The sequence below is a fragment of the Orcinus orca genome, chromosome 1 (assembly GCF_937001465.1).
Source record: "Orcinus orca chromosome 1, mOrcOrc1.1, whole genome shotgun sequence".
In the NCBI taxonomy this organism is placed as follows: Eukaryota; Metazoa; Chordata; class Mammalia; order Artiodactyla; family Delphinidae; genus Orcinus; species Orcinus orca.
The window spans coordinates 106,908,305-106,932,149 of record NC_064559.1 but is presented as its reverse complement, the minus strand read 5'-3'; the positions used below and the strand labels follow the sequence as shown (position 1 = coordinate 106,932,149).

General features: G+C 36.0%; 1 protein-coding gene across 1 annotated transcript; it reads right to left on the bottom strand.

Moving 5' to 3' along the window:
• Positions 1 to 1,800: 1,800 nt before the first annotated feature.
• On the bottom strand, positions 1,801 to 23,032 carry SEC22B (SEC22 homolog B, vesicle trafficking protein). The gene is made up of 5 exons (XM_004263259.3): positions 22,803 to 23,032; positions 14,291 to 14,400; positions 11,410 to 11,570; positions 9,668 to 9,814; positions 1,801 to 3,744 (listed from the first exon to the last, which is right to left on the bottom strand). Exons 1-5 carry the CDS (start codon positions 22,875 to 22,877, stop codon positions 3,590 to 3,592), a joined length of 648 nt encoding a protein of 215 aa, XP_004263307.1. The 5' UTR covers positions 22,878 to 23,032; the 3' UTR covers positions 1,801 to 3,589.
• Positions 23,033 to 23,845: the final 813 nt, after the last annotated feature.

The following is a 23,845-nucleotide window of genomic DNA, read 5'->3' as shown; positions in this document are numbered from 1 at the left end:
TCAAGCCCTTAGGTCATGAAAACTCCCAATAAGATGGGAATTTAAATTGAGATGTTTTCTCATACATGTATTATTAAATACTATGTATGAAGAAATGATTATCCATTTGCCTTCTTAACTTGCTTTTGCAAGACTTCCTACTGATAAAAGTAGAAATAAAAAATTTAAGATCCTTGATTTTGAGGAACTGGACCAAATTTTTTTTTTCTGTAGAACAAGATCCAAAAATATTTGATAGAATTTTTTTACACAATTTTTAAAGAATGAATCTCATCCACAAAGTTAGTTCAAGCTGTAGAATTTTTCTAGTTCACCTCAGCTGTACAGTTTTCAAGGTTTCTGGATTCTTTCCTTTGAGTTCCACATCCTCTATATTTGGAGTTCCTAGCTGGGGGGATCATGGACCACCAGGTCATGAACAGGCTTTATAGAGTTCTTGAAAACCCTGACATAGTATGTGATACTTGGTATACATGTACACATGAACATTGTTCTGGGGTAAAGGCACATACCTTTCACCAGATTTTCAAAGGTTTTCCAAAAAGCTTAAGAACCAGTTAGACATTTAAATGAAGAGATGTACATACAATGTGCCAAATATTGCTATGTTAACACTTGTGAGATTTCTTAATTAAAACATGTTATGAAGTTCAGTGCCATAACCAAAAAAGCTACTTCTAACGAGTAGTTCAACGTCTTTACCTCCTAGTGGTTCACACAATCCTCAACCCACTGCAATCTGACTTGTGTCTCTACTGCCCTGGAATTACTCTGCTTGTATGATTACGCTCCTAATTGTTAAATTCAAAATACATTTTGTGGTACTTGTTTGATTTGACCTCTTGGTGGTATAGTATGGTGGAGAAAAGCACAGACTCTGGAGTCAAACTGTCTAGGTTCAAATCTTAGCTCTGTCACTTGCTAGCTCTGCATCTTTGGATAAATTACTCAACTCTTCTGTGCCTCAGTGCAGTAAAGTTTCTTCATTCACATGGTGTGAACAGTATTTACTTCAAAATGTCAACATGAGAATTAAAATAAGCTCCTAACAAAGAAAGCATTGTGTAAATATTTCAGTATGTGGGATTATTCCTTTCTTGAAAATAACTTGAAACCTGTCTATGTCTCATTCTACTCTGATGGCTCCTTAGTTTCATCTCCCTACTTTCAGGCTTATTCCTCTCTAATATATCTTTTATAGCATGGCCAGAATGATCATTTGAAGTTATAAATCTGATGCCATCTCTTGCCACTGATGTTAGTATAGTCTGAATGACTTGCATGACAGTGTACCTTCTACTTCTTCTTCCTCAAGTCTCAGTTGCCTACACTTAACCTATGAGTTAAGTTGAACCAAGCTATATGATCCCCCAAATGGGCCTCACTCTTTTAACTCATGACTCTTCACAAGCCGTTGACTCCGTCTGGGAAATCCCACTCTCCTTCTCTTACCACACCCCTCCCCACAGTAAATTAGGTGTCCTTTTTTAATGTGCCCCCGATAACCCTGAACAGTATTTATCACATTCTATTTTAGATACCTGTTTGATTGCTGGTTCATTTCATCTAGTCAGATCTTCCCACTTCCTCCAATAAGGAACAGAAGCAGGAGTCATATTATGACAGTCCTGTTCTTTCATTTTCTACCATCATAATCTTAAACTACTTTCTTATCCCTTTGTTTATCATCCCCCACCCCAACTCATTTTTTAATTAACTCACTGAGTTTAGGTAGAAGTGTATCTATAGAAGAAGATGTGCATGTAAATTAACTAAATAACAAAACTTCACACTACAGGGAACATTCTAGAAGTATTTATTTCATTGCTGACTACTTGGTTGCAGCAGGCAACTCTCAACGAGCTGCCACTCTCCACTCCTACAAAAGTACCAAATGCTATGGTACCAATACTTAGGTTTTCAGCCTTTCAAAGGCTTTTATTACCAATATCATTACTTAGGATAAGCCTTTTAGGGACTTCAAAGCACTTATTCGCTATAAAAAGTAACTTCTTATTTCATGCACAAAACTCCAATTGGCAGACATAGGTCCAAAATGGAAAGAAAAAAGTTTTATTCTAGTTCTGTAAATTATCAGGAATAAAATAAGCATTTCTCCTTGCCTTGTTTTAAAGAAACAGAATTTTTTTTCTCTATCAGGAATCAGAACAGTAGGTTTGATGATCCTGAGTTATAAAATTGCTTACTGGTTAAAGTTCTTTCCAAAGATTTTAAGAAGTAGGCTCATTTTCCTGTACAATTTAAAGAAATGTTTGCAGTATGTGTAGTAATTATAGGTTATATTGTAGACCCTTGTGACAATATTTAAAAGGCCTATTCTCCCCATTTAAAAAAATTCTACCTCAGAAGGTAAAAGGAAATTCCCATTATCCCTGAGCAAAAAAGGGAAAAATCATAGGTACTTTTATTTGTTAATAGAAGCTACTGTAAATGAGTTACCTATTTCTGGAACATTCTCAGAGAATTACATAACTGAAGCAGATACAAGGTGCTCTCAGATTTTCTCAGATAAATGTGTTTAGTAGTTTGAGTAGTTGCTCTGAAAAATTTCAATTTAATTAACTACGCAACTGAATATTTTCCATTTTGAAATTTGAGGATATCCTGAGAGGGACATGAAACTATTGGACATAGAGGAATTTAAAAAATGTTAGCAAATTGTGGCAGGAGGAAGAGTGGGGAAAATCGTAGTGGAGAAAAAGTGAGAAAAGGGCAGGACAAAGCTGTAGTCATGAGCCGGCCTCTCTTTGTCACTAAGTCAGGGGCCTCTGGCTATCAGTATGCTACATTCACTCTTAGATTAATATAAACCAGATGCGGAAAAATAAAATTCAGAATGTCCCAAACAAAACATTTAAGTCTTTTAAGGAGTAAATGACAGAAAACATTTTAGCTTCTTAATCACGGAGTGCTATAATTTCAAGGCATCAATATAATTCATTTAACCCTAAAGCAATTGTGCAATAAGCAAAACATCATAAATGGAAAACAACAAAGGTTAACTTCCTACAGGGGCCAATAGACAGGATCTCTTGCAGCACAGCAATTAACCTTCACATACTGGAGTCTTGTTTAAAAGGCCATCAACAACTCAGATTCCTGAAAAATCACAAGTGTCACCAACAAACGGAATGTTGATTAAACAGAGTCCAAAAACTTTCCAAAGGGCTGCCTTCTCTGAAGGGATTTCAGACTGTTGCTAGCACAGGTTGGTTAAGCCAAACCTCACTGACGGCTCCATTAGAGATGAGAATGCCCAGTCAGTGCTGTTTTAAAAATGTAAAACACTGGGAGGGAAAAAAACAAATAAAACAATCTACTGTTCCCTAACATATATGGCTTAGCACCCAGAGAAAGCCTCTGCCCCCAAAAGACACTTTCTACATAGGGCTAAGCTTCATTAAATGAGGCGTAATCTTTCATTTTCAGGACATGTCTTTCCTTGCAAGGTCTTTAGAGGCAGAAGTTCCACTTGGATTCTAATACGCATCTCTGTGAGCTCAGCTTCCTGAAAACATACACCTGCTGGGTTCTAGGTTCTTCCTTGCCAGTGACTGGATTCACTACTTCACAGCCACCAGAATCTCACATACACTATTAACATGATGAAAAATACAGCTACTGCTGCAAGTTTGGCGTAAGTGGAACGCATGTTCAAGTACTTCGCATCCTGGCGGTATTTCTTGGACAGACTGGACAAATTGTTAGCCTTCGAATCCAATGCTGTCAAAAAAGGAAAAAAGGATAACATCAATTAGTCCCTTAAAGTATTTTATCAAATGTATTAAGACATAAAAATAACCAAAATGAGTGGCACTATTTCAAACCATGAAGCTTAAATTATCATTTTTATTTTAAGGGTACGGTTGCATATACTGATTAACTCGTGATCCTGAAGCACTGTAAAATCTACAATGCATTTTAAAATTATCAGATCAATTTATGTTCAAATTCTTGAGGCTGTATGCAGGCTCTGGCCTCAGACCCTGGTTCAAATCTCAGCTGTACCAGTCACGTGGTATTGGTCAACTCAGCCTCTCTAAGACCCAGCTTCTTTTGTCTATAAAAATAGGGATTATATAGTAACAATAAACATATCATAGGATGCCTGTAAAGTGGGCACAATGCCTACATACAGTAAACACTTGACAAATGTTAGCTGACCATAACTATCTTCATAATCTCTTAATGGTCTAAATCATATTTGCTCATATTTTGACAAATGATAATCCAGGTAAGATAAAAGATGCAGGTAACCAGAAAATTCAAAGAACCAGACACTGAGTATTAAGCTATATCTCAGTGGTGACTGCTACCAAATTTCTAAGACTTTCCACATAGTAAAGACTATTATTATGAAGATAAAGCTATCAGAAATTATATTTTAACAGATACAGGAAAGCTGTATTATAATGAAAATACAATCACAGGTGCTAGAAAACCACCAATATCTACTAAATTAAGCTTTTTAGAATCTTAGGCAAAGTTTTTCTTTTCTCCTATAAGGACATTTGTAATGTCAGTCTCTTCTTTTAATTGTTAACTGAGCACTTAGAGAAATAGTCAGATATACACAAGCTAGACTGGGCTTAAAATATATGGCATGTTTTTAAAAATAAAAACAAACTCTCAGTTTGGCATAAATAAATTGTAATAAAACTTTTTACTTCTTTAAAATTCTGAAAAACTATATTGCAATCTGAATTTATTTGTTCTTCCTTGGAGAATGCTTTTGGAATATTTGGAGTTGCTTAATAGAGACTGGTTTTGATTGAGAAATGTGGCATTACTTAATAACACAGGCATGCCAGCCATTTCCAAATTAGAACTTGTCCTGTAAGAAAAGCACCTAGTGCAAAAAGCAGTTAAGGGATGAGAAATAGCCATGACAATGCTGCAAGGAATCTTTCCAGCCTGTCTACTAGAATGTACAATCCATTGGACAGAGGTTTTTAACTACTACTGTGTTTATTACTATATTCCCAGTGCCTAGAATGTGATCTGGCATAGTCAGTGAAAAATACAGTGAAAAATCAATAAATAAATATTTGCTACATGAATCTAAATCTGCTGAGAATAACTGGGCAAGGAAATAAATATTAGGTCATATGAAATAATTAATAGTTAAGAGAATTCCTTTACACTGGAACATTTGGAAACACATAGTATCATAAAGACAAAGTTATTGCTTGGAGAAGTCATTTAGCAAATATTCATGTTATGGGCACCATGAGAAGTGCTAGAGGATACAATTATGATCAAAACATACATGATCTCTATATTTGTGGAATTTACAGTCTAATAGGGTGACATCTTTGGATAAAAAATAAAACCTATGGCTTAAAAGAAACAGGTATATTTAGGCAGTAAAAAAGGCATAATTTGATCTTGTTAAAAGAACCCACAGGAACTATTCTTGGGTCATAAATGCAAAGTTGATTAGCTCTAAAACTTTAAAACTTAGAAGGAGAAAAAGGTGTAAAAGATGGACTCTTATTATACAGAAGCTTAAAGAGGAAGAGAACATTTTTTGAGGTGGCCTAATCTTTCCACTGTCTTCATATATGCTCTGTTCAGCATATGCTTTTTCTTCCTCTTAAAATACCACTCTTCACTCCTTCCTGATCTATCAAAACTCAAGAAATCTTTCCTGTTCATTTATCTACTTCCTTCTACATTTTTATAGCTCTTATTGTCTACAGATCTATATATAATGATTTAAAACTGTCATTCACTGAAGATGGACAAGGACTCCAAAAGCCAACAAATTCTGCCAGGTACTAGCAGTGTAACTTTTATAGTAAGCTACTTTTCTGAGTCTTTGCTTCTTTATCTGTGAAACCAGTTTGATATCACCCACTTCACATGGGATTACTCTAAAGAATAACTAAGATATATGTAAAGTCCCCCTACCATATTGCCTAGCACAATGTAAGTGTTCAACTGATGTTTGTTCCCTTATACTATCTATAAATTACTCTGTGACAATCTTTCTTATCTTCCCAATCACATGAAGTTATTTAAGGGTAGAATTGTACTTCTTTTTTAATCAGCATATCAGCTTTGTAGCAATCAGCAAAGCACTAGAAGAAAATCCGTTACACTTTTGATAAATTGACCAGTATATAAAATTTGGATTTAAGAAAAATTCCTGTGCTGGTTTACTTTATCCCAAGTAGAACCTGTGAGTCTGTAATGATGAAAATTTACACAGACTCACAAATCCAAAATCTGATGTTTAAAGAGTTTGAAGCTATATGCTGGGACAACTGCTGACTACAGACATAAAAGTTAAAATCTGCAATTCATAATAAAGGAAAACCCATTATTCATGAATATGTAACAAGGTTGAATTCAAAAAATACACATTAAGGAAACTACTTGTGATAATTACTGTGAAAGAAATAAAAGAAGTATATGAAATAGATATGAAACACATAAATACTACTTTTAAAAAGTATATGCTCTATATGACAAACCCACAGCCAACATCGTCCTCAATGGTGAAAAACTGAAAGCATTTCCACTAAGATCAGGAAAAAGACAAGGTTGCCCACTCTCACCACTCTTATTCCACATAGTTTTGGAAGTTTTAGCCACAGCAATCAGAGAAGAAAAGAAAATAAAAGGCATCCAAATCGGAAAAGAAGAAGTAAAGCTGTCACTGTTTGCAGATGACATGATACTATACATAGAGAATCATAAAGATGCTACCAGAAAACTACTAGAGCTAATCAATGAATTTGGTAAAGTAGCAGGATACAAAATTAATGCACAGAAATCTCTGGCATTCCTATACACTAATGATGAAAAATCTGAAAGTGAAATCAAGAACACACTCCCATTTACCATTGCAACAAAAAGAATTAAATATCTAGGAATAAACCTACCTAAGGAGACAAAAGACCTGTATGCAGAAAATTATAAGACACTGATGAAAGAAATTAAAGATGATACAAATAGACGGAGAGATATACCATGTTCTTGGATTGGAAGAATCAACATTGTGAAAATGACTCTACTACCCAAAGCAATCTACAGATTCAATGCAATCCCTATCAAACTACCACTGGCATTTTTCACAGAACTAGAACAAAAAATTTCACAATTTGTATAGAAACACAAAAGACCCCGAATAGCCAAAGCAATCTTGAGGATGAAAAACAGAGCTGGAGGAATCAGGCTCCCTGACCTCAGACTATATTACAAAGCTACAGTAATCAAGACAGTATGGTACTGGCACAAAAACAGAAAGATAGATCAATGCAACAGGGTAGAAAGCCCAGAGATAAACCCATGCACATATAGTCACCTTATCTTTGATAAAGGAGGCAAGAATGTACAGTGGAGAAAGAACAGCCTCTTCAATAAGTGGTGCTGGGAAAACTGGACAGGTACACGCAAAAGTGTGAGATTAGAACACTCCCTAACACCATACACAAAAATAAGCTCAAAATGGATTAAAGACCTAGATGTAAGGCCAGGAACTATCAAACTCTTAGAGGAAAACCTAGGCAGAACACTCTATGACATAAATCACAGCAAGATCCTTTTTGACCCACCTCCTAGAGACATGGAAATAAAAACAAAAATAAACAAATGGGACCTAATGAAACTGCAAAGCTTTTGCACAGCAAAGGAAACCATAAACAAGACCAAAAGACAACCCTCAGAATGGGAGAAAATATTTGCAAATGAAGCAACTGACAAAGGATTAATCTCCAAAATTTACAACCAGCTCATGCAGCTCAATAACAAAAAAACAAACAATCCAATCCAAAAATGGGCAGAAGACCTAAATAGACATTTCTCCAAAGAAGATATACAGACTGCCAACAAGCACATGAGAGAATGATCAACATCACTAATCATTAGAGAGAATGCTCAACATCATTAATCGTTAGAGAAATGCAAATCAAAACTACAATGAGATATCATCTTACACCAGTCAGAATGGCCATCATCAAAAAATCTAGAAACAATAAATGCTGGAGCGGGTGTGGAGAAAAGGGAACACTCTTGCACTGCTGGTGGGAATGTGAATTGGTACAGCCGCTATGGAGAACAGTGTGGAGGTTCCTTAAAAACTACAAATAGAACTGCCATATGACCCAGCAATCCCATTACTGGGCATATACCCTGAGAAAACCATAATTCCAAAAGAGTCATGTACCAAAATGTTCATTGCAGTTCTATTTACAATAGCCAGGAGAAGGAAAAAACCTAAGTGTCCATCATCGGATGAATGGATAAAGAAGATGTGGCACATATATATAATGGAATATTACTCAGCCATAAAAAGAAACGAAATTGAGTTATTTGTAGCGAGGTGGATGGACCTAGAGTCTCTTATACAGAGTGAAGTAAGTCAGAAAGAGAAAGACAAATACCGTATGCTAACACATATATATGGAATCTAAGAAAAAAAAATGTCATGAAGAACCTAGGGGTAAGATGGGAATAAAGACACAGACTTACTAGAGAACAGACCTGAGGATATGGGGAGGGGGAAGGGTAAGCTGTGACAAAGTGAGAGAGTGGCATGGACATATATACACTACCAAACGTAAGGTAGATAGCTAGTGGGAAGCAGCCTCATAACACAGGGAGATCAGCTTGGTGCTTTGTGACCACCTAGAGGAGTGGGATAGGGAGGGTGGGAGGGTGGGAGACACAAGAGGGAAGAGATATGGGAACATATGTATATGTATAACTGATTCACTTTGTTATAAAGCAGAAACTAACACACCACTGTAAAGCAATTATACTCCAATAAAGATGTAAAAAAAAAGTATATGCTCACATTAAACATTTAGGTAACAGTTAAGCATTAAGTAAACATACATATTTTTAGGTAAATTAGTACACACACATACATATAACACATTATGTGCTAAAAAACATTACATATGTAAGTGCTTTAAGAATTGGAAGGACAAAAGAGATTAATGCATTGTGGGATATAAGGATCAGGTAAGGCTTTTTTGAAGAGGCAGTTCTTATCTAGATCCTAAAGAAGGTCCAGGATGATGAGGACACTGACCTGGCTGAGGCAGAATGTTTGTGAACTAGAGAGGATGAGAGACGTTTGCAATCTCCTTATCTTCCATTATAGAGAACACAGTGCCTTGCACATTACAAGTACTCAGTTAATAATGACTGAATGAATGAAAATTAAGTTGAGATGAGACTAGACCTTATCTTGTAGTCACAGGTTTTAAAAGTTTTTCAGCAGAGGAATGCCTTGGTGAAAATGGCATTTTATAACATTTGATCTGACAGCAGTAAAGTCTCCCAAAGTGGCTACTCAGCAAACTATTGCAATAAATCTTTGACAATTTCCTCTCATTCTTCTTTTCATTTCCCTTAAGTGTTTCTGTAAATATTGATTTAATTTTGTAAATATCTTGGAAACAGTAATTGCTTCTGATATGGAATGAGACTACATTGTTCCAACTCAATAGAAACTAACCACACTAGGAAGAAACATATATATTGGAAGCTTGCAATGTAATCCATTTTTGAAAGATGAATTCTTAACAGTACTAGATAGAATCTGACAGCATAAAATGTACTCCGAAATAAGCTATCCTTGCCTATGGAATAAGAGCCACTTATTCATAAGACTCATACTGCTTTTAGAGACCTGAGAGAGCTTCTCCCCGTTGTAGCACTTCTTCAATATTGGCCACCATGATCCTCTGCACATCTTGCAATTCAGTGTTGATGGAGCCTAGGTTTCTCCGAGCACGACTGTCAATGTAAAGCTTCTTGGTTTTCTGAATGTAGGTATCTAGAATGATGAAGAAAAGTGACTGTTAACAACTTCTTTCGCGTCCATCAAAGAAGTAGGAAAGAGTAAATTCTGAGTTTAGTCCTGGATCTGCAACTGTTCGTGATTAACCAAGCTTTTGAATGAGTATCAATGGGACAGGCGTTTCCCAAAATACTACTACAAAACTGCAGGCTCATTCGTTTTTGCCAATGTCTATATAATGCAAAACTATGAAAAGAATGATTATTAAAGATTATATTTTCAACTCTTAGAAAAACTGTTAAGATGTGTGTGCTTGATACCCTTCATTTGCCTCTAGATCTCCTCTCCACCCTTCTGGGCCTGCTTTCTGCCTGCAGGAAGCTGACCTGCATGGATTACATCAATGGGTTCTTTGCCCTCTAGCTTCCAGTTAGGTTCAGCCAATGGGGGAGCCCCAAGAGTACGGAAGAAGGGGAGTGGATAGTGATATCAAAGTATTTATTCCCCTAGCTCCTCCCTGAGAAGTCATCTTGGGCTGGCAGTATACCTCTACCAAAAGTTACTGCTCCTCTCAAATGGGCCTTTTCCATAAATTTTCTCCTTCCTAGTTCCAGAAACTGCTTTCTCTTATCCATTCAGGCTTAGGGTTGATAACAATTACCATGCTACTGGTCTCAGGTTACTGTACCTTACAGTTCATCTATAACCCATTCATATCTCTGTATATAAATTCTTTAAGCTAATTTGAGTATACCAACTATTTCCTGTGTGACCTTGATACAGCAGTCTTATTTTTTTATTGGGTTTACTGAACCGCTATTGTCTAAAAAAATAAAATTTGCAAAACCAGACATTATAAATTAGCACTTGGAGAGTTTATAGTTTTGAAACACTGGAATGCTTTGCTAGATTTCTTTATTTCTAAAAAGCAAGAGGACCCATTTATCTAGCAAACTCAAAACACTTCAGAAATTCAGAGATAGTAAAACCAATTTTTTTTAACTAAAAATGTCAGTGATGTAGTCTAATCATACTTGTTCTCACTTCCTCTACTTAAAGGCCATTTCCTTTGATCTATTGCCATCAGATACTTTACCAGATCTGACCAGTAATGAGTCTTTCTATAATTCTTATACAAATATGGACACCCATGCTCACTACTTCTGCATGTAGTAAATGTTATGCCCCAATACCATATATCCTCTAGTACTTAAATTAGAGGATCTCGTTCACCATTCCTTCTGATTTCCATAAAATGAGTCTCACTGTGAGTATGTGAGTGTGTGTGTGGTGGGGGAGGTGAGGAGGTTGGGTTGGGGGGGAAAAGAACTGTTATTACATGTCAATCTAGATCTTTAGACACAGTTTTTTACCCAAATGAAGAATCAAACTAAATAACAAAAAAGAGCAAAGGGCAACAAGTTCTATGAGGAAAAAATCAAAAGACCAGAGAAAATTACTTATGAGAAGGAAGCCTCATTCATTCAAAAGGACAAAAGACATGGACTAGGAGGGAGAATCCAAAACTTCAGTAGGTAAGCATAAAGAAAAAAAAAATGTGTCAAAATTATATCAATAGCTTCTGCATATCGACTACTCCCTTGATAGAAAGGTGATGCGCAAAAACATACCGAACTCAATAAAGGAATAGGGTCTAGACACAGTTGGCACCTTCTTCCCATGCTGTTCATCAAACTCTGAATGTAAATCTTCTAGGTAGGCAAAAGCCAACTTTTTAGGGAAGGCAGCTTCACACAGAACCAAATAACACACCCCCTGTTCAATAATGTAGCTGCAGAGACAAAAGAAAAGCAAGAAAAAGTTGTTTGTAGATTAACAACACCTCCAACAATCTGAAATAGACTCTCAGTGCCATACAAATCTTTGTTTTGTTTTTTTTTTGGCCATGCCACACAGCTTGTGGGATGTTAGTTCCCCATCCAGGGATTGAACCTGGGCCCTTGGCAGTGAAAGTGTGGAGTCTTAACCACTGGACCACCAGGGAATTCCCTATACAAACTTTTGAAAATATTCTAGCCCAAGCCCTTTGAGGCTAACTAAATCAGAAAGTCAATTTCAAACCAAAAATCACTGGAATCAGAAAGCAAACATCTTCCCATTATTAGAAGTATATTCCAAAAGGAGTATTTAGACATATTTATTCATTACATAATTCTTCAACTAAAATATCTTAATACATAAGACTTTTTCTTGAAAACTTGGAGTTGTGACTCCATCTACCCTTTGATTATGTGTGGTAAACAAGTATATACACATTTAAATTTCTTCCAGCTGTAAGAAAAATAGTGGAATTGGAAATTTTTGTAGATACTTAAAAGTTGGAAGTTAATGCCACAATATTTACTGGGTACAGAAAATAATATCAGGACTAATAATATTCCCGAATTTCCAGGATAGGAGAACTCTGTATTGACTGCATATTGTTCAATAACAGAACTGACTCCTCTTGTGAGAGTGAGCTCCCTGGCAGTCTGGAAGAGGCTATATGACTACATGTCTGAGATAGTTTTGGAAAGAGGTTAGGTTACTCAGTGGTATTCAAACTTTTTAGCCATAGTACTCTTTATTTCAGCAAAAATTATATCCAGAAGACTAATATGTACAGCAAATAAAATGAGAAGTTCTTTAGCTTAAGTAGGAGTTTAAGGGCCCAAAGCATTACACATACCCCCACCCCTGTCCTTTCTATGTCTTTCCTAAGGCATCCTATGACTCCACAGAGCATAGTTTATAGTCTATTATATTATATGATCTCTCATGCCCTTTAAAATAATAATAATAACAACAACAATAATAATAATACTGCTGTCCTATTTCTTGCTTGGGCACCTAAATTAACCAGTCTCCTTGCCTTCAGTCTAGACCATCTTCTAAACCACTAGCTTTATTCCTAAAAAGTAAATATGATATTGCTTAAAAACTCTAGAGGTTCCCTACTACCTATAAAATAAAATCATACACTGTGGTATAGTATTCGGAGCCCTCCAAAACAAGTGTAGGCTGCTTTCCTTCATATATCCTGCTTTCCATCATATATCCTAACACACCGAACAACATGTTGTTCTCCAATAAGCTAGGTTCTTTCACATGCTCGTGGACTTCTGCTTATATTGTTTTTTTCTAACTATAGTATTCTTTTATGTACCTGGAGAAACCTTGTTCATTTTCATATGCTCAATTCTACTATAATTTTTTCTGTGAAATTTCTCTCTATTCTCCCTCCCTCTTTCCCCTTTCCTGAAACTTACTCTCTATAAATGGGAATTTATTGCTTCCCTCTCTCTGCTCTACAGCACTTCTTGTCCTAAGGTATTACAGTATAGTTGTTTGTGTATATGTCTCTCTCTGCTAATAAGAGGATAAGGTAAAACATTACAGGCAAGACTTAATACACTGTCTGACAAAGAATAAATCTTTAATAAACAGTTCTTGGATGGAAATAAAGGAAGAGATGAGATTATAAAGAACCAAGCAGAAGAAAATCTCTCTTCAATTCCATGAGATCTTTCCTACATCTTTTTTGTTCCTAACCCATGGTAGAGATAAAAATACTATATAATGAAGTGCCTCTAATATTTTTTGATATTGAAATACCTTACAAAACTTAATATTCACTACTTTATTAACCAATAGGCCAGGGTTTTGTTTTGGTTTTGATTCTGTATACTTGTTTGCTTGTTCTTGATGAGTAAAGGGTTTGTTTGTTTGAGTTAAACAGAGCAGGTTCTTCCCAGGTCTATATTATCTTGGTATCTGCGTTCCTAACATAGTAAGGATTATTTAGCTTATTCCTTTTTATTTTCACCTGATCTTCCTGCCCTCTCTTTTCTTGTTTAATCCTTCCTGTTTTATCAACTTCCAACTTGACATGTATTAAACATTTAATACCAATTATTTGTAGATAATCTGAAATCCAATAAAGTTGCTTTGATCCCTCTCTCAGCTGTATGCATTGTCTATAACCACTGATTAGATGCCCTTAAATTATCTTTTATAATTTTCTTTTTTCTAAATAAAAACTAACACTTATTGACTATTCTCTATGTGCCAGACAAGATGTTAAGTGATATACATGGATTCTCTCATAATCCTCACAAAACTATGATTCCCTATTTTATAGAGGAAACTGAGGCCCAGAGAAGTACATGTGAGTTGCTCAAGGTTACATTGTCAGTAAATGTTTTAGCAAGGGTACTAACCTACATGTGTCTGGCTCCAAGAAGCTCCCAAAGCAAAAGTTACCTATTACTGTATGATATGTATAGCATTTACTAGACACAGGATAACAGGTTGAATTCTTGTATGGAAATTGAATAAAGAAACCAAGATATCAGTTTTGCAGAATTAGAGCCAGGAAAGTTGCTTCCATGGAGCGACTATAGTTTTAAAGTTACCTTTACTTTTAAAAAAGTTCCCATTCTTATCAGGTGTTACTTGTATTTACTGTATTTCATATTTAAATAATCACAAAGAAATCAGGACTATACTCACTGAAAAGTCATGGCACCAGCTTCCAAGGTGCATCTGGTAGGGGACTGTTCATTCAACTTTCGAAAGAGTTGCTTAGCCTGACTCTGGTACTGTTGAAGGTCCCGGCCAGACTGAAAGAAGACACCTTCATTTAAGAATTTTCCACCAAAAAAGCAGTACCAATTTGTGAGAAGCATCATATTTTGAGGACACTATGTGAATACGGTCCTTCATTTACAGGTTAGTAAGATTTATTTTAACAAAATAAAAGTGGCCTATTTTAGAGAAAAAAGGAGGACCAAATCCCGAGTTTTTCAACAAAGTCACAATAGTTATTTGCTAAAAAGCAAAAGTGTACTCCTTAAGACACTCTTTCAATCCAGTGTTCTTTCCACTATTAGGTCAGCGCCCTCCTCCTAACCCATTTCACTTGCACAGTTACTGGCAGAGAACTGTACAACATGTTCCATACTCAGGGGAAAGTCCTGGGAACAACAGACTGAATGAATCATCTCATTTTTGTGCTGAAATATCAAGCAAAATCTTCCAGAAAGTGTTACAGTATTGAGCATTTAAGCAAAACTGTGTGCACCCATGACTGCAAATTATTATGAACACTATAACTGCAATTAGGTAAAAATGAATAAGAGCAAGGACAAAGATTGGAAAGTCCAATATCCTTTACTGAATAAATCTATTTGGTTCCTGAGTTTGGATAGCAAAAGTCTGGGTAGCAAGGGGTATGTTCATACAAAAATGAAAATAATAACATTTGGATGATAGAGTTACAGGCAATATTTTCCTAAACAATTTCTAAATGATTTTACAATATTTTTTAAAGAGAGGAAGAAGTCTACTGGGGGAAACAGCAATGTCATTTCAAAAGGAGAAAATCATACCTCAATAACCTACTAGATCCAAAATGGAAAAGAAGTGCATGAAGAATGGGAAGCAAATATACATTATTTATTCATCCACATACTGGGGGAAACAAACAAATAACTTTTGCCATGTGATGGGGAGGAATTATTTTATTTTGGATTATTTAATTTGAATTGAAAGATCTAACACTGTCTTTCCTTGGTAGATGTTTAATAACTAAATGTTTAAATAGAAAAGTGTTTATACAGGGTTCTCCTAGGGATTGGACCTACGGTATAACTATGAGAAAGTACAAAGTGAAACTTAAAATTCCAGATGGTGAACCACTGAGCTGAGAGTAAAATCAGTCAAGGAAGCAATGATAAAATCGTGTAACTGGCAGATAAACAAATGTACAAGTATAGGATTCTAAGCTATATTTAAAATAGTGAACTGGAAGTGCAAATCAAAACCACAATGAGATATCACCTCACTCCTGTTAGAATGGCTATTATCAAAAAGACAAGAAATAACAAGTGTTGGTGAGGATGTGGAGAAAAGGGAACCCTTGTGAACTGTTGGTGGGAATGTAAATGGGTGCAGCCACAATGAAAAACAGTATGGAGGTTCCTCAAAAAGTTAAAAATAGAACTATGACATGATCCAGCAATTCCACTTCTGGGTATTTATCTGAAGAAAACGAAACACTAATTTAAAAAGATATATGCATCCTATGCTCACTGCAGCATTATTTACAATAGCCAAGATATGGAAATAACCTAAGTGTTCATCAACAGACAAATGGATAAAGAAGATGTGGTATATATACACAATGAAATACTATTCAGCCATTAAAAAAGACTGGAATCCTGCTCAAAAAACAAGCTCATAGATAGAGAATGGACTGGTGACTGCCAGAGGGGAGGTGGGTCGGGGAGTGGGTGAAATGGGTGAAGGGAATCAAAAAGCACAAACTTCCAGTTATAAAATAAGTCATGAGGATATAACGTACAGCATGGTGACTATAGTTAATAATACTGTATTACATTATTTGAAAGTTGTTAAGACAGTAAAACTTAAATGTCCTCATCACAAGAAGAAAAAAGAATAAAAATTTTCATAACTATTTTTTCATGATGGAGGGTAACTAGACTTATTGTGGTGATCATTTCACAGTGTCTACAAATATTGAATCACTATGTTGTACATCTGAAACTAATATAATGTTATATGTCAATTATAACTCAAAATAAGATTAAAATAAAAAAAATTAAATGGTGAACTGGAAATTTCAATATAAATAAGGAAGTAAATAAGCATGAGGTGAACCAGGGGAGTTAGGCAGAGACCACTAGAAGTATCGATTTGTAGTTTAACACTGTTTTTATGGCAACGATTTGTTATAAGGCTGTTCACTTGAGAAATACTCCTACATTAACATGTATATGTATATTGTTATATATTAACAATACTTTGTAATAATTAACATTATAATGTATATTAACATTATCATATTAAACAGTATTACTAATCTATATATTGTTTTTCTCGTGACTGGTCAGCCAGTTGGGGCGAGTGAATACCATCACATGCTTTGAACTAGTGCACAATATCCTATGTTCCTAAATTTGAGTGGTACTTGTCAATCTGTTGGCTTCACCAATGTTGTTATGTGGCATTCCGAAGATATCTGACCCCACAACAGTAGATTAAAGGGATGCAAACAAAGTTGGAGACGCTACTAAAGTGCCAAGAAATAATACCAACATAGACCAATGATTTTCAACCTTGGCTTCACACAAGAATCACCTAGAATTCTTCTTTTTTTTTTTTTTTTGCGGTACGCGGGCCTCTCACTGTTGTGGCCTCTCCGGTTGCGGAGCACAGGCTCCGGACGTGCAGGCTCAGCGGCCATGGCTCACAGGCCCAGCCGCTCCGCGGCATGCGGGATCTTCCCGGACCGGGGTGCGAACCCGTGTCCCCTGCATCGGCAGGCGGACTCTCAATCACTGCGCCACCAGGGGAGCGCACCTAGAATTCTTAAAATAACTACTCCTGCTCAGTCTCCACCCCCAAATCAATTAAATCAGTGTCTCAGAGGTATTCATAAAATAACCACAACCATAAATGTTAATTATAAGTTTTTTGACAGCTAAAGGCAGGTGAGCACCTTAAAGGAACTAGTTAAATAAATACACGGCAAATAAAAAGAATGAAATTCTACCATTTGCAACAACGTGGATGAATCTAGAGGGTATTATGCTTAGTGAAATAAGTCAGAAAAAGACAAATACTGTATGTTATCACTTATAGGTGGAATCTAAAAAATAAAACAAATGAATATAACAAATCAGAAACAGACTCGCAGATATAGAGAACAAAATAGTGGCTACCAGTAAGAAGAGGGGAGGGAAGAGGGGCAAGACAGCAGTAGGGGGGGATTAAGAGGTACAAACTACTATGTATAAAATAAAAAAGCTACATGGATATATTGTGCGGCACAGGGAATATAGCCAATATTTTATAACAACTTTAAAATGAAGTATAATCTATAAAAATATTGAATCACTATATTCTAAGTGTGAAACTAACAAAATATAGTAAACCAACTACACTTCAATTAAAAAAAAAGAAATGGCAAAAAACTGTCAGTGAAATGAAGATTAGCACAAATCCTTTGACTTTATAAGAGGCACTGTAAATACTACTGCAATCTGAGAGAAAGAGACTAACAACTGTACGAACTACAAGAAACTATGGCCAAAAGCATGCTACAATTTCAGGAATTTACAATGAACAAAGCAGTGACTGCCAATGTATAACACTGGGGACATATCTACATAGGAATTACAGCACGCCAACCAACATTTTACAATGCTGGTTCAGTTGGCATTACCATTCCTGGCAACACGATGCTGGCACAGTCTTCCTGGTAGTTATTTTGACAATATGTATTAGAAATTAAAAAATTTTGCATAATGTTTTATCCAACAATTCCACATCTTCTAACACAACACTGTAAAGCAATTACACTCCAATTAAGATGTTAAAAAAAATAACATATGGTATATATTTATATAATGGAATACTACAGAGCCATTAAAATGATGCTGTGTAATATTTAATGATATGAGAAGATATTCATTATACACTAAGTGAAAAAAATTAGGTGGAACAGTATTACAGTATTACCGATTATTTGATTTTAAACACACACACAAAGATTAAGGTTAGACATCAAGTGGATATAACTTAAGTAGGGATTACTTAATTTTACCACTACTTTTAATGGTAAAAAAAAAAAATCACCATTAACTTTTTGGTCCTTTTGTTTGTACATATTTACTGAATTTTCTACAATAATCAGAAATTAATTTTATAATGGGAAAATTATTCATTCATCCATTCCTATTTACTGCGTATTTGTACCCACAATATTAGGATTTGGGGCCAATAAGGGGAGGGGCTAGGATTTGAACAATGTTAGAACTTGGGGCCAATAAGGGGAAGGGCTAGGATATGAACCCAGGCAGTCTAGCTCTGAAGCCCCCGCTCCTAAGCATGCTATATCACCTGTATAATTAAAATTGCTTCAGTAATGGTAGATCCACCTTCTAGGTGATATCTCACTATTTAATATTAAATCTAATTCATAGGAAATGCTCAAGAAACCATATGGCAGCTCTGATCTAGATTTCACATAACAACATAATCATGGCTTTACAGATAAACCCTAGGTTCACTTTTAAGATTACAGTCACAAAGGGCTCACAGTCAGCTAGTCTATCTAAAAATAGTTAGATTAGATGTCCTAATTCTGTTTTCTACTTCATCTAGAACAGACTTGATGAAACTTATATACAGTATAATGAAGACAGCTGCTAGCAATCCAATAATGAAGTAGATGTGAATGTCTACACAAATTCTGAAACTAATTTGAGATCATCAGTATATTTAGGATGTGGTTCTGTATACAAAATGCAGGAGGTACAGGGTAGTAAATTGCCACACAACCACAATCCTTTTTATTGCTGTCACCTATGACTGCTGAACAAGTAGTTATATCAAATGCCATCTTTTGCCTTTATAAGAATGTTTAGCTAAGCTCTTATCATTTGTAAATTCCTGTTGAACTCTACTGATCAAAGGCCAGGGGCACCAAGAACCAACCATATTCTTCTAACAGCAATAACAGTAAGGTGATTAATCAACCCTCAATGATTGGGCGAGTGCGCCAGTTTAACTGTACAAAAGACTATCTGCTTCTTGGGAGTTCCCTGCCCTGTACTCAGTTATATCTAACACCTGAAGAGAATATGGTTCATTTTGAGGTAGAACAGAAAGGTAGATAAAGAAATTGCAAACATCTAAAAAGGAGAAATACATCAGAAAGGAAGAAATAGATAGAATATCGGAGAGTCTAGGTTGGAAAAGAAAAGTTCATCTGTCTACCTGTCTTAGGCCTACATTTCTAGTTATAGCACAGAGGAAACAGTGCATAAGATACTCTGTATCTTTTTTTTTTAACGCTCTATTGTATTATTTGAATAATTGTTCATCTCCAGTGAGAAGACAGTTTGTACAAGGACTAGCATCTAGTAACCACCTAAGATATGGTATCTGTTATCAATGTAAATAATTGAAAGAATACATTGAATTATTTGGCCCGGACAATTAGGGTACTTAACTATAAAATTATTTGATCAAGATATCCATTTCTTACAAACTTATTTCCAGACTCCTAAGAAGTACATACATTACTAAAATGTCTTAGAACAAGTGAAGCAGTTAGGTACTAAGCCTGTAGTGTAGAATCAAACAGATATTGATTAAAAAGAACAAACCAGTGGTTACCAGTGGGGAGAGGGAAGGGAAGAGGGGCATGCTAGGGGTAGGGGATTAAGAGGTACAAACTACTATGTATAAAATAAATAAGCTACAAGGATATACTGTACAGCACAGGGAATATAGCCAATATTTTATAGTAATTATAAACGTGTATAACTATAAAGAAGTATAACCTTTAACAATTGTGAATGACTATGTTGTACATCTCAAACTTATATAATATTGTGAATCAACTGTATCTTAATTTAAAAAAAATTTTTTTTAAACCAAAACAGTGGTTCTCAACCAGGGGTGATTTTGCCCCTCCTCCCCGCAGGTGACATGCAGCAATGTCAGGAAATATTTTTGGTTGTCACAAAGAGACGGAGGGTGGTGGCAGTGCTACTGGCATATAAGATGTAGAGGCCAAGGATGCTGCTAGACATCCTACAATGCACAGGACAGTTTTCCCACAACAAAGAATTATCCATTCCAAAATGTCAACAGTGCCGAAGTTAAAAAACCCTGATGAAAGAACTATCAAATCACTATGTTATGTACCTGGAACTAACATAGTGGTTGTAGGTTAACAGGGAAGGAAGGAAGGGAAAAAAAGGAGGCAGGGAGGAACCCTGGTGAAAAATTCTGTTGTGCTACTTATTAGCTGTGCGACCTTAAGCAAGAGACCTATGCTCTCTTAGCCTCAGAGATTCCTTATCTATAAATGGGGATAATAATAGTACCTATCCTAATAGTTGGTATGAAGATTGAATGAAATCATGCATTTAACAGGCTTAACACAATGGGTGGTATGTAGTAGGCACTCTATAAATGTTCTGTATACTATTATAATAGTAAAAATAAGTCAAAGATTCATATTTTTGCAGATATTAAAAGTTTTGGAAAGACGTTATCATTCAAAGTCAAAATTCCTAAAGGAAATCACTATGGAATTACAATCACAAAAATATTTCTGTGTAAAATATCTTTCCTTGTCAATTAAACAAAGCAACCCATCTTGGTAAACTGATACCTAATTTGGAATTAAGAAACACACAGTAATAAATCAACTAATTTTTTCAATGAAGTATGAAGGCAGAGAATAAGAGCCTACTGATATATGGACTTTCAAATCCAATTTATATTCTTTGCCCACATTGGAATTCAAAGCAATAGCTGGAAAACTGACCAGATTTCTGTCCCTTTGGGAAAACTACTTCTTAATCAAACTACATATCCTTCACGGAAAATTTCCCCCACACCATCTCCCTTTTTTCAAATCATGTTCCTGCATTCATTGTAGCAATTTCACTCCTTCCGCACAGTCCTGGAAAATGTTAACATTGGACAAGAGAAAAATATTTCACAATTGAAAATTCAGGGTATGCTATATTTTTCAAATTTTATCTCAACTTAGACTTTGTCTTGTGGAATAAATAGAAAATATTTCACTTAGCATGACCTGCTAAGCAACTTAGCAACTTCACAATCTGTATCATTACTCTCCTAGAAGTGAAAGTAAACATATTTCCAAATCAAACCTAAAACGGCATATAACCAAATAGAAGCTTTCCTAATTAGGAAACACTACTGTTGGCTTAGATGTCATTTCTTCTGGGAACACTTTCCTGAGGTCCAAAAATCAATTTAGATACCTTTTCCATGTTCAACCACAGAAACTTCTTCCTATTCCATAGCAGTTATACTACATTATAATTGTTAGTTATCTGGTTTCTCCACTAAACTGTAAGCTCCATGAAAGTAGGGACTATGTTCCCCAAACCCCTGCATTAACACCATGCTTGGCACATCTGATGTGTTTAATGAGGTTTTTTTTTTCATGAATATATGAATGAAAAGTTCAAAAAAATGTCCAAAATATTCATCTTTTTTTAGGCCTTGAGGTTTTGTTTTTTTTAAAATTACATTACTTGGGTTGTATGATAAAGTAAGATAAAGTTGAACACTTTAAATAAATTATATAAATTTCATTCTCAGCCTCCTTTCTTCAGGAACTTCCTGACCTTGCTCCAGGAGCTTGTCTCACACCAGAAATTTGCCTTGTGATTTTAAGGCACAAAGCCTCTTCCTCTCAAGCTATCTAGGTTTTGTTTTGTTTTTTTAATCAATGCAATACATTTTTGAGCACCTACTAGCACAAGGCTGCTATTGTAAAAGCTATGGGAAACACATAGATGACTAAGAGTTCTCGTTTGCCTGCTAGGAAACTTTGAAAGACAAAGGCAAAATTGTAAAATAAAGGTACAAAGCATTACAGGAATATAACACAAGGGTTATAATTCCAACAACAGAAATTTAGTAAGGCTTATTGGAGGTGGGAATTAGGCATAACTTTGAAAGAAGGTACAGTACTGAACTTCAAACAGGTGCATACATGTGGCAATAATACCTCATCTGCTTTCACTAGATGTCAGTAAACTAGGTCAAGGATCAGGTGCTACGAAAAGAGGACTTAGGAGCTGATTTTTCCCAGGACCTGTCAGTCAGCAAAAAAAAAGAAATCTTGAATTTTAACAAAGTCCCTAAAGAATTACAGAACACTGGATAATCACAATCAGCCAAACCTATCCCTTCTCCAGAGAGTTTTTCTAAAAAGAAACAGGTAACACAAAAATCTACCTCCGCCTTCAGGCAAGATTTATTCTAACAGAGATTTATTCTAACAAGACTTATTTTTCTCCACTGCCAAAAGAGGAAAAGCACTTCAGAGGGGTCAGAAACGCCTGGGAGGCCATAAGGGTCTCCCGCGTCCTAAGGAGGAATCCCGTGCTGAGAGCACAGCGCTCTGACAGGAACTTGGGGTCCCGGGGATCTAGCAGCTCACCTGTTCGTCCTCCTGCATCGAGGCGGCCAACGGGAGCCCGTCCGCCACTCGGGCGATCATCGTGAGCAACACCATCTTCACAGGCTACGGAAACTCAACACTGGCCCGGACGGCCGTAGGTGCGTCTTCACTTGCTCCGCCGCGACAACAGTTATACCTCTACCTCAGTTCCCAAAGACCCAGCTGCTCGCGTCTCCGATTCCCGCTGAGGTGGCCGGAAACAAGCTCCAGAGCTCTCCACTACCGGTCCTCAGAATTGGCTTCCCACCGAGAACCACAGCTACAGCACACAAGTTCCGCCGTATCTCCTTCCACCTTCAGAAACTTCCAAGGCCCCGCCCACTTTTCTGGATTTCCAGCTTCGAATAAGCCTTGACGGGTGAGAGGGCATGGCACACAAACTGAAATAGAATTTTCTAGTTTCTGATACTTTAAGCTTGGGGAGAGGGCTGGGAATGAGGGCGGGAATTAATGGGTACTTAGATGAAGGGTATATGAAAAAAATGACAAGCTATATACCGGTATTTTCATATTTTATTTTTTATATTGTATATCCTGTACAAAATATTTTCTGTATTTGTATATTTCTAGGAAGAGATTTTTGTCTGTGTGTGTGCATGTTGTTTTGGGTTTTTTTGCTTGTTTATGCTGTATCCCCAGGTCCTTGAACAGTTTCTGGTAAAAAAGTATTAATTGCATGTGTGAATAAATGACCAAGTTACAGGACCTCAGAAATCACCTAGCTCAGTCACCCTTCCAAAAGCTGGGATCTATGGTGATAGGTAGCAGGACAGCCTTGCAAAACTTCCAGTAACTGCATTCACTCCCTATCAGAGCAACCTCTAGACAATTCCACTTGAGGAAGTGTTATCATCTCTTTTTTCTTTGGTGTCCCTATCTCTAAAATGAGAATATTATCTGCCTCTCAGGATATTTGTGATTATTTAGCAAGAAAGTGTAGGTGCACACATTTTGTAAACTAAAAAAGAAGTTATATAAATGTTGTATTTTATGATATATACTATTAACTACACCTTATTAAG

Bases quoted from the DNA above. Each gene is read 5' to 3' on its own strand.
- SEC22B (XM_004263259.3), bottom strand. From the start codon at position 22,877: ATGGTGTTGCTCACGATGATCGCCCGAGTGGCGGACGGGCTCCCGTTG. The intron at 11,571-14,290 runs GTGAGTATAGTC...TTGTCTCTGCAG, and splicing joins GCTGGTGCCATGACTTTTCA to CTACATTATTGAACAGGGGG. The intron at 9,815-11,409 runs GTATGTTTTTGC...TCATCATTCTAG, and splicing joins CTATTCCTTTATTGAGTTCG to ATACCTACATTCAGAAAACC.